Genomic DNA, 12,587 nt, shown 5'->3' with positions numbered 1-12,587 from the left:
ACTTGAAACAATACAGGTTGAAAACTCAGCTGGGAAGAAGCTATGTGAAAAAGGATTTGGGGGTCCTGTGGGCAGCAAGCAGAACATGAGCCAACAGCATGCCCTTGTGGCTAAGAAAGCCAATGGGATCCTAGCTGGCTTCAGGAGGAGTGCAGACAGCAGGTCAAGAGAGGTGATCCTCCCCCTCTACTCAGATCTGGTGAGGCCACACCTGGAATACAGTGTGCGCAGTGCTTGGCTCCTCAGTACAAGAAGGGCGTAGAACTTCTAGAGAGGGTCCAGCGCAGAGCTGTGAAGATGATTAAGGGATTGGAGCATCTGTCCTATGGGTAATGACTAAGCGATCTGGGCCTGTTTAGCCTAGAGAAGAGGAGATTGAGAGAGCATCTTGTCAACTTCTACAAATACCTGACAGGACAATGTAAAGAGGATGAGGCCAAACTCTTCTCAGTGGTGGCCAGTGATAGGACAAGGGGCACTGGGTATAAATTGAACCACAGGAGGTTTCATCTCCATATAAGGAAGAACTTCTTTAATGTTTGGGTGACAGAGCACTGGAACAGGTTGCCCAGAGAGGTTGTGGAGTCTCCTTCTTTGGAGATATTCAAAACCCACCTGGATGCACTCCTGTGTAACATGCTGTAGGTGACCCTGCTTGAGCAGAGGGGTTGAACTAGAAGATCTCTGGAGGTCCCTTCCAACCTCAACCATTCTATGTGATTCTGTGTGTGTGACTAGCAGCAGCACAGCTAGCAGGGAAAGTATTACCCTACTTTGCTCAGCATTCATTAGGCAGCATTTAGAATACTGCATCTTATTTTGGGCCTCCCAATACCAGATCTTAAAAAGCTAAAGTGTGTTCAGCACTGGACCACCAAGCAAGTCCAGGGGTCTGGAGCACTTGCTCTGTGAGGAGAGGCTGAGGGAACTGGGCAAAGAGATGGCTTCAGGGAACCCAACAACAGCTTTCAAACACCTGTGAGGAGGTCACCAATAAGATGCAGCCAAGCTCTTTCCAAGGGTGCATCCTGGGAGGATGAGAGGCAACAGGCATAAAGTAAATTGAGATGCTCAGAACAGATATAAGGAAAAAAAAAAAACCACCATGAGAACAATCATGATATGGAACAGGTTCCCAAGAGATGGCGCAGTCTCCATTGTTAGAGATTTTCCACATCTGCCTAGCCAAAGCCCTGAGCAACCTGGTCAACCAGAGATGACCCTGCTTTGCACAGGGTCCTAAGGTCCCTTCCAACCTGAATTATTCTGTGATGTTATGACATTAAGGAAATTAAAATCTCCCACATGTCAACACAGGTACATCTTACATAACACTTTGATGAGTACCTGAGGACAGATGGAAAATTAAGGAGCAAGGACTAATCACACAGGGATAAGTTCCTAAAAGTGATTCTAGTGACTTTCATTATGATTAACAGGCTAAGAAAATAAAAGGTATATTTTCTATTTTTAACCTAAGAAAATGAGGCTTTAGTGGTTGTGCTGTCCATCATTCATTTCCCACAATAAAATAATAATTTTCTCTATAATAATAACAATAATTTTCTAGCTTTTTTAGCCAATTTCAAGCAAATCTGACAGGAAAATCAGTCTCAAAGATAACTGTTGTTAAAAGTTTTTTTTTTGAAAATTGGTTGGTGGGGAGAAGAGTGAACATCCTGTTTGTGTTGTCCCACAGGAAAAGAGAAGCAGAGAGTCACTGTAGTCCATTTTGTTTGGCAGCTGTATTCCAGCCAGCCAATCAATACACAAACTGATCCAGAGTACAGTTATGTTCTTTATGCTGTGTTAAACATATATGAATGTTTGTTATTGTTTTCAAACCTTGGCACCCACTTCTTTTAAATTTTGCTGCTGTCATACAATACTTGTAGACAAAAGATCATCTACCCAGAACTAAGACTATATAATATTATATTATCATCATGTTGCTCTAATACATAGAGAACTGACTCAATGTCTTAATGAAGTTATTACTAAAACCCAGTTTTCTTGACTGATATCATGCATAATGATACAGTAGAACAGCAAAATAATTGTCTTATTTTTTTAGTATAACTTTTGAATGTTTTCAAGCTCATGCTATGAATTAATCCCTCTTTTATGGGAAAAGCAACCAGACACTTAAAATAATTACAGATCAGATTAAATATCTTAAAATTAAAGTCTAGTCTGAAAGAAAATTATATACTCCAGGAAGCAACAAAGAATATAATATCAGAAAGAGATACTTGCAATGGATCAATGGTATTGTTCCTCCAAAATAACAGCAAACAGGCATTTTACTTACTTTTACAGAAAGTATCTGCAATGCTCTGCTTCACTTTATGTCAATTTCTCTTCCATGTTAAATAAAAAAAAATATTTTCTGTGAATCCCCAGATAAATAGATACAAGGCTAAATTAATCTCAAGCATATAGACTAAAAAAAAAATTCTGGAGCAGAAACTACTCTTGCAATCTGCACTGTATCTAGTGCTATAATAGCCAATGAAAACACATTTTGTTCAGGTCAACTTCCATAATTTTCTGGATCAAACCAGAAGTCTTGAGTGGAATTTGCACAAAGCAGAAAAAAGTTGTGCTTTGCACAAAGTTCAAACAAGAACTTACCCTTCAGGAAAAATAAATTTGAATTATCAACTCTACTGAGTTACTGAAGCTCACCTGGATAAAAGGCTAAACTTCCTAAGTCTTCAAATTGTTACTACCAAGATCTGTGACTACCACAGAACTTGCTACTTTGTACTCCAAACATAATGTGCACCTCCTTTGACTCTTTGACATATATGGTATGTAAAAAAAAAATTGAACAAAAAAAAAAATTGAACTCAAACTGCCTTGGAAGAAGAAAGAGAAAATCATATTTATTAGATGATAGCTACAACACGAACACAGCAGAGAAATGACAGTGACAAAAGCTATATAAAACAGAAAATTATATCTTCTGACTTCATCTACAGATGTTAAAAGATTAGGCTGCCTCTGCTGTCAAAAAATGTTCTTGCAGGAGGAACTTAAATGTAGGCATACACTGCACCACAGCAACTACAGAGCAGCAATTCTTTAAGAAGCATCAAGGGAATTCTGCAAAAAAACTCACTAGAACATCTGTTGTGTCGAACCCAATAGCAGTTCTTGCAACAGAATCTCTCATTCAGTGCGCAGTTGACCAAATATTCAACTAGCTAAAAGATGCTTTGCACATCACATCCTAATGATCCAATACCAACAGTGAAAACGTACCTTAATTGTCTACACTTAAAGTAATAGAAGTCATCACAAATAAGGCATCAGACTTGAGGACATACTGCAACTCTCTCAGGCTATGCCTACACAGATAGCTGCAGCTGAGGATGAATGAGAATGCCAATGGTTTGCGATGGCTGGATATAAATCAGGGGTTTCTGTGAAATTACATAGCTGCACCAACATAGCATTGTCCCTAAAGCAAGTATATCCTGCTTTCCAGCCATGTCTGTTAGCTTATGACACTAACTACAATGTCATATTATTTTAGATATCTCACACGAAGGCCCAAGACAGTTAATTTCCAGACAACTCTAAGCCTATTTGCTTCTGGTCATATTTGTCTTCATACATATTTGCATTTTCATAGTTCTACAGCCCACATACTCATGACTAAACTCTAACATTTCCCAGATTTTTAGTGTAATTCTTTGCTTCAGTCTGTACAGCAGAAGAAACCACTACAATGACTTTTGTATGAATGTAATGCTTTTTTTTGTCACTGAGCATTTTACAGTAAAGTATGCTAAGTTATGCTAATCATCAGGTTTAGTGGTTAGTGACTTAAAAACACTCAAGATTTTTTTTTCCATTGAAACACTTTCATGGGCAGCACAAACACAAGCTATTTCAGATGATATAATAAGACCTATTTAATAAAAGTAAATCTGAATTATTTATTTTCACTTTTATTCTACTCCACAAATACCTTCAATTCCCGTATCACGAACTGTCTGCATTAAGCTCTAAAACTATCTGTATCAGTGATTCAATAAATGTCTTCCCCAAAGCTACAATATTATTCTCATCCTGTCTCAAATTTGCTATATAAACTTTAACAAATAATTTTAAATTTTACTTGTAGCTATTCCATTTAGAATGTATGAATTAGAATTCCATGTAGAATTTAGAATGTATTATGTATGTATTAGGTCATGAAAACAGGCATTTTATTAGGAATACATAGGGAAAATTATTTTCCAGTTTATATTGTAAATTTAATCTTTCTCGTTACAATCTAAGACAACAAAAAATATTCCCATATATTTTGGGTTTCTTTACATTATAAATATTGACAGAAAGCCATATCTAGACTGACAATAATAAATGCATTTTTACATTATCTTATGCGTGTTTGTTATACAGCATTTTATACTTGTTTGCAAACAATTAAGGAACCAATGAAACCTACCAATATGTTAACTTGATGGTGTGATATTGTGGAGGCAAACCAAGTGTCAAATCTGTTGCATGAATTAGATTCTAAGACAACTGCCAGGCACTTTTATAACTTATGTATGGTACGGAAATAAATTAACTAATGCTGTCTGAATGGGTCAAGTATTATAAGCTGCTTCCATGCTTTCTTTTTTAAAATTTTCAAAAAAAAAACCAAAAAAAAACCCTGAACTTCTGTGAAAGCGAGGGAAAAAAAAAAAAAAAACAAGAAAAAAAAACCTACCTTTAATGTAACTAAGGCATGGTGGCTATTTTGAGATTTGCATTTGAAAAGAAATAATTTTCTTCTCTCATTAAAGATGACAGTCTACCCTGGTTTTACCTCACATATTGAATCCTATGCTTTCAACAAGTCACAGTCTTCCCTGTACTGAAATAAATCCAGTTAGAATTCATTCTTGTCATTCACTTTGTCAGAGGTAAGGCAAGGAACAAAGAAATGGCCATGGTGAAAAAGAGATCTATAACAACATTTTTACATGTAAATGGACACTCAGATGGGGATTAAGGCCTAAACATAGTTTTATAGCTGCATTTTAATGATAAATCCATGCAAGATTGGCACAGGATGCATAAGAGTTGTGCGCTTTCAAAGTAAGAGATTGAGGCCATGCAGGATATCTTCAGGCATCTAGATGTTTCTAGAAACCTGTATTTAAGCAACTAAATTTCCTCAGTATTTTAAACCTGCCTGGCTTTACACTCATCAATTCCGTATAGATATTACCCTAAGATTATATATCCTATTCTAAAAAGAGAGCCAGACAGTAAGTAGGTCCCCTGGTCTGTATCCAGATGTCTTAGGATTATATCTATACATTTTCATCTAATAGAGCACAGAGGCTGGATCTGATTCAGATGCCATAGATGAGCAAGTTCTCAAGGCTTACCAGTGGCTGTTTCTGCACCTATATAGGAGAAAAACAGTGATGTTCTCTGTGCTTCTTTTTTCTATTATCTTGATCCACACATGAGATCAGCTCTCAACTCAACAGCATTTATTAGTAAGTGATTATAACAAATGCTACAATGAGGTGTTAAAAAATACGACCACAAAATAGTTACATCTCTGCCAATGAATAGAATCTTATGTATAATAAATGCTTTTCATCAGGCCTTATCAAGCTCTGAGTATTAACAGCTAATTTGCAAGGCAACCCACAAATGGTTGCCAACTGCACTGCTATCCAAAAATGAGCTTTCTTTATGGTTCATTCTTGTTACTATAACCGTTGTTAGCTGTTTGTCACTTCTATAATATTGCCAACCTGTTTTGGCACCATCATTATGGATTTGGGATCTTTTCCCTAGTCAGAGAAGGGCAACCTGCTCTAGGTGTCCCTGCTTGAGCAGGTAGTGTTGAACCAGATGACCTCCAGAGGTTCCTTCCTATCTCAGCCATTCTGTGATTCATGATTAGCTAATAAAAACTACTTTACAAAATATTTTTTCTGATATAACTAAGACTGACATATGACTTTTTTCATCTTTTCAGAATTAAAAACATTTTGTAAGGATATCTGATATGAACTTTCCCAAACTCTCTCAGAACATTTAAATTTAATTAGATTTCAGATTAATTAGATAAGCATTAGTCTAGTCTGTAACATACACTCTGGAAAATAATTCTTAAATAAGACATGAAAAAGACAAAAAACAGTTTTCTGAAAACTAATAATAGAGCTCCTTTAAGACTGTAAGAAAAAAAGTTTAAAAATGTTTAAGGTCTACAATATCTGTAAAACTTAAGTATTTTGCTTTTAAATTAACATCTTTTGAGAATTTCTCCATTTTTTATGTCTTGTGATAATAGATATTATATTCTTTGTGAATGATTTGCAACACCAATAGAATAATTTAAAATTAATATATTGTTGGTCTATTCTGGAAAAAGTTTATTGCACTTTATTGATCCAGTAACTGTTAGAAAGGAACGCTTTCAGAGAGTACGTGCTGTTGTTCACAGTAACAAGACTGTGGCAATAAATATCCTTAGAATACAATATCCTGACAAGAGAAAAAAGGTCTTCCAAAAGTGTTAAGTTGACAAGACATTATGTAGACAATCTTTAAAACATCTATTTTCTAATATAGATTTAGTAAATTTTTTTTTCAGTTATTGTGTGTTGTTATTGAAGATCTAAAGGGACCTGTAGCGATTTCCTAAATATTAATGACTAATACAAAAATACACTGGCTAAAACTGCTACAAAGAAGGGAGACTATTGTTAAGTTCAGGTATAGGGACAGGAAAACTTATGGCATCTAAATGATTATTCTTATTGGCACTTTAACATACATTTACTCTACAACATTCAGATTGTATTATCTTAATGCGACTATTGAAAAAGATAACACAAAAAATTTAGTATCTCAAGTACACAGGTTGAAGTTACAAATTAAATGAGTTAGGCTCACAAAAGACAAATCATGGCGCTGCTGCTGTTTCCTGGGGTTTGCTGTGTACTCTGAAAACAAAGAAGCAAATTCCACTTGGAATGGGATGGTGTCACCCCATATATCTGTCAAAAGTACAATCACTTATCATGTTGTGAAATTAATTTGTACAGGAAAAAAAAAAAACAAACACACACCTCCTATTAAGAAACTATGATAGACCTAGGCTACCTGTTGCAGACTAATTTTTTAAGTACATGAGTTTGTGAAAAAAGCAAAAATTTGCATTCATCCTACGTTTCTGAAAGGCAAACAACTTTACAACTAAAAGAGCACAGAAGGGATCATCCCAGCATTTTTAATTGTACTTTTGCATTTAAATATTTCCTGTTATCTTACAGCAAGTACAGTATGAACACTTACATATAGGCAAAACACTATAGTGACAATGTGAAGCAGCAAGGTTTTCAAAGACTTTAGAAGATTGGATTTGTAATGCTATTTGAGTATGTACGATCACAATGAATTTCTGTAAAATTGGCATGTGCTCTGTTGTAAAACAAATTGAAAACATATTTGTTTTCTTAGAAAAAGGAACACACTAAAGTTAATTACAAAGTATCTAGATATAAATTGGGACTTCCTGGAAATCTATTTCACACCAAAGACGAAAGATTTCCAGAATACGCTAACACAGTATGCAGCTAAGCTTTAAATATCTTAATGTTACCTACAATTAATAATCTATTACTAAACAAACTAGTGAAGATTGGGGTTAATATCCAAAGATAAAGACAGGTATATTTCTTTGCATTAAAATTTGGTGTGTTTTTTAGAGAAGGCAAATAAAAGTAATGCAAAGAACAATCACTTCATCTTTATTTTCTTTGCCAAATAAACAATCTGCGCTTTAATATAAACTTCTAAGGCTTTTAGTAACATGTGAGATGGCAATGTACAAACCTTTCTTTCCATTCCACTAAGTCCTAAAGAGCACCTGATTTACACATGTCCAATTTTCTGCAAAGTAATGTGTGATTTCCTCAGAATTGACCTTAGATTTTTTTCAACTGTTTGCATAGAGTATTAATGACTTCTAAGTAGCACACAAACACTTAAAAATTCATTTTCAGTTCTGCCTATGCCTAATATACAAATTTACTAAAAATAAAACAAATCTCTACAGAAATGTTTTTCCTTTGATCCACTTTTTGCCATCACTATCAAACAAGACTTACTCAGATATTAGATTTTAACTGAATTTCTCCTCTTGGGTCTGGTGCCAGGATGTTCTGAGTGGCCAACATCAGCCTCTATTGCTGTCATCTTTGGAAGTGAACATATTCCTTTTCCATGCTTCATTAAGAGCAGACATTTTAGCTCCAGTGATTTTTTCTAGTTACTATGTAGTGAACTCATACATCAGCCACTACATGCTAATTTAGCCTATACAATAAAAATATTACTGAAAAATAGTTAGAAGTTATCCTATACAAACTATATTGAAAATAAATGAAGAGAGAGATTTTGTGAGAGTTTTGCTTGCTTATGTACGGTTGTAACGGAAAATGACAGAATATTCTCCAAAGGTGTACACTGCAATCTCAGCTCAGGGAAACTTACAATATTACTGAAGTGATACTAGAGTAGCAGTAACTTTACCTATAAAATATGAACTTTAATGAGAATCCAACATGAATGTTTCTATTTATTTCTATGAGATTTAGAATAAGCTCTCTGCTAGTAACTGTGAAGGTAATGAAAGTTCTTCTGTGTTCCAGCTATCATAGAGATCATTGTCTCTGCATTTACTTAAATAATAATTTCCTACCTATTACTTATTACAACCTTTTGATTTCCTAAATCCAATATTCATAAATGAACAAATAATAGTAGGAAATTTCTTTCTGGATTCTTTCAAACATATAATGCACACTTTCTCTAACACACACTCCCTTGAAAGCAAGAGTGCTCCAATTATACTTCCAAAACTGTCTTAAAACATCATCATCAGTAATGCTTCTCATAAACACAGCTTCATTGATGTCTCATTGGAAGACTTACACCGATGGTTTCATCCCTTACAGATACAAACAGCTAGAAGCAAAATGCTGAAGGCTGTATTGTCTTCTTTCATCTCCTCCCAAGCATTTGTGTGCAGTCCAAATGCACCTCACAAAACTGCAGAAGCTACAGGGACCATCTCAGAGTTCAAACAAAACCAAGTAAACAGTGACACAGTAAAACTGACACCACAAATGAAATATTTAAAAGAAAACAAAAGGTGTGTGATTCCAGACAGCAGTCAAAGCTTATCATCACCTTGAGTTGGTGCCAATCATACTAAAAGAAGAATGCACCCCCAGGCAAACTCCAGATGACTTGAAAAAAAATAATATTTTATACTTCTCTAGTACCTTTACCTGATGATTTCAAAATATTTGACAAACATTAATTCATTTCACCTCCAAATACTTTCTGCAGCTGGCTAAATATCACTGTAGTCCAAATAAGGGATAAACTGTCAGTGTTGGGGGACCAAGCTTTCAGCTAAGAGTACATCCTTGCTGTGCATCAGTGGAAGAAAATGCATGTGGGAAGATTCTCAAGGTTTCTCACAGCTTGGTCTCTGAGTTATTGAGACCAGTAACTAAGAGTTTGGGCAAAGCCACCTCTGGGAAAAGTGCAACACCAAATATCCCCAGTTTTTATTATCTGTGAGAGCAGCTGCTGTGGTTTAGCCCAGGCAGGCAGATAAATACCAGACAGCTCTGACTCTCCCCACATGGGATGGGGGAGAGAATCGGAAAGGGAAAAGTGCAAGAACTCATGGGTTGAGATAAAGACAGTTTACTAGGTAAAGCAAAAACCATCGCCAAGTGAAGCAAAACAGGGAATTCATTCACTACTTCCCATCAGCAGGCAGGTGTTCAGCCGTGTCCGGGAAAGCAGGGCTCATCATATGTAGTGGTTTCTTGGGAAGACAAATGGCATCACTCTGAATGTCCCCTCTTCCTCCTTCTTTACCCCAGCTTTTATTTCTGAGCATGATACCATACGGTATGGAATATCACTTTGGCCAGTCTGGCTCAGCTGTCCCAGCTGTGACCCACCCAGTTTCTTGTGCACCCCTAGCCTCCTCACTGGTAGGGCAGCACAAGGATCTGAAAAGTCCTGGGCTCTGTGCAAGTGCTGCTCTGCAGCGACTGAAAACTTTGGTGTGCTATCACCACAGTTTTCACCAAAAATCCAAACCACAGCATCATGTGAGCCTCTGCAAAGAAAATTAACTCTATCCCAGCCAAAATCATGACAGCAGCTTGGCTCCAGACTTTGCTTCTGACTTATTCTTCATTTTTGTATATGTCATCATGACAAACAGAAGAATTTCTCTTACCACAGCAGAACAATATAATATATAATATATATTTTAAAAAAAGTTAAATGCATATTAGAATCTCAAAATTTAGGTATGTCTGAAGAGCCAATTTTGTAAAATTCCAATCACTTGACAATTTCAATGAATGGGACTATTCTTCTATATATAAGTATTTTCACTATTACATTAATAGTTTACATTCTCAGAATTGTCAAGGACTTTTTGTGGTAATTCAATAAATGTTTTCAACTATAACATTTTATTTAAGGTAAACGTATTTGTTAACTCTTAAATAACTCATACCGCAAAAAACAACCTTCCACCACCACCAAAAACAATAAAGCATGTCCCATAAATCAGAAACTTTGTTGTATCACTGCCATTAATATCTTATATAGCATCAAATTAAAGAATTGGAAGAACAATTCTAGAAAGTATAAACCTAGGTATTTTATTGCAAGATGCCAAAAATTTTCAACTTTGGGTACTGATAATAAATGACTGGATTGCTAGTCTCTGTTATGTTACTAATGAGCCACAATCAACAAAATAGGTTTCACTCAATTTGCATCAGAATGCAATTCCCAGATTACAAGTACTACATATAATATACTAGGAGAAAGAAATAAGTACCACGTGTACCATGAGATCACAGATTTATTATCCTTTTAATACCTTTCTATATTTCTTTTCATTGTCTTGACTTACTGTATGACATCTAATATACAGAGAGACTTATAAAAAGATGACACTGGATTTAGAACTGCTAATAATTCTAACTATGCTTCTTAGACATAAAGTGAGAACTGCTCCTGGAATTAATAAATCCTTTATAATTACAAGGGATTTTACTCAGATACTCCTATCACAGGTTAAGATTTTTGTATCAATAACGCTGTGTACAAGTACAAAAGAATAACTAATAATAACTCAGAGTAAAGGTATATATCATTTTAGTGACAAAGAAATATATAAGCAATACCATGTTAGGTTTTCATCCAATGCTAGTGATAGTTGGTCAATATATTTTCAATTTTACAAAAATGCTTATAAAATAAATAGCAATTTTCCATACACTTTCTATTTTCAGTTAGGAGAAAGTATGGTTTGCAGCTTTAAAAGGTATTTCCACAAGAAGGAGAGTAGGAAACAATCACCAATAGTAAAACAAAAAATAAAGGATGTCATTGGAAATAACAATTTTTAGAAGTTACTTACGCCTGTCGGTCCCTGTACATCTTGTTAACTTTCTCCCATTGGAAGTTAAGCTGAGTCAGCTTGTCTTGTATATTTGCTGCTTCCCTTGGTGTAGCACTTTGCAAAGCTGGTATCTTCTTGCTGTGAATAATATCTATATGACCCTGCAGTCTCCCCAGGCGATCTTTAATGTTCTGTAATATCAAGATTTTAAAAAGAAAAACAAAACATCAGCTGTAAGAAAAAACGTTGTTGATAAGCAAAAGAAAGTGGAGAAAAATGTACATTAAGCAACAGCCTGGATAATAATAACAATTTTACAATACAACCAAGGTAGTAATGACCAAATGCCCATCCTTTCTTTGAAGACATTATTAACTATAGCTGAGAAAGGTGACCGCTGGAGGGGAAGCAAAGTGCTGTTAATTCAGTAACTCATTAATTCCCCTACGACAAGGTTACAACTGTTTTAACCCCATTTCTTCTTAAGAAAGCAGAACAAAGTCCCATTTTACAGGCTCATGTTTAAGAGTGTTTTTTAATTATTTGCTGTTTAGGCTCCTCTTTTGTACTTGTTTCAGCAGATATTACACAGAAGTCAAAGTTACAGCATGAGAAAAGTAGCTTATCAGGTATCACTGTTTTTGCCTTTTGCTGGATATTCACAACCCAACATTTGCCATTCTTTAATTGGTCCTTTATTCCTATTAATACTCAGTTCTTTGTGTTTCAGAGTAAGACAAAATAGTCAACAGTATCCCTTCATAACTGCATAATGCCATCTGTTGGAAAACCAAGGAAGAAAAACTGAATTTACTTGGGGCCCTTAGCATCTTTATAGTGTATGAAAACATTAAAATTTTCATACGTTGTCAATGGCCATTCATTAGCCAACTATCGATCCACTCACTTCCATGACTGAATTACACAGATTTTCTGTATTTTTTCCTCTACAAACAATATGTAAATATGTTGTGCATTTTGTGAACTAGGTGGGGTTCAACATCTCTCTTTCTACTAAATCTTTTAAAATCATTTGAATGACTGAATTTGTTGGAAAACTCATTGCTAAGCAAAGGTATTGTCATAAACTGTGTACTGACTT

General features: G+C 35.3%; 1 protein-coding gene across 24 annotated transcripts in view; it reads right to left on the bottom strand.

Annotated features, from left to right (window-relative positions):
• Window positions 1–12,587, bottom strand: part of DMD (dystrophin) — a 1,241,706-nt gene that overhangs the window by 610,186 nt on the left and 618,933 nt on the right. For all 24 annotated transcript variants that reach the window (XM_083850706.1, XM_083850697.1, XM_083850709.1 and 21 more), the window contains one exon: window positions 11,504–11,676. In XM_083850706.1, the coding sequence (XP_083706832.1) occupies window positions 11,504–11,676 (173 nt within the window). The remainder of the gene's footprint in view (window positions 1–11,503; window positions 11,677–12,587) is intronic.

Source organism: Anser anser, assembly GCF_964211835.1.
Source record: "Anser anser genome assembly, chromosome: 1".
Taxonomy (NCBI): domain Eukaryota; kingdom Metazoa; phylum Chordata; class Aves; order Anseriformes; family Anatidae; genus Anser; species Anser anser.
Note: the sequence above shows the minus strand (reverse complement) of the source record. Positions and strands in the feature narration are given on the sequence as shown.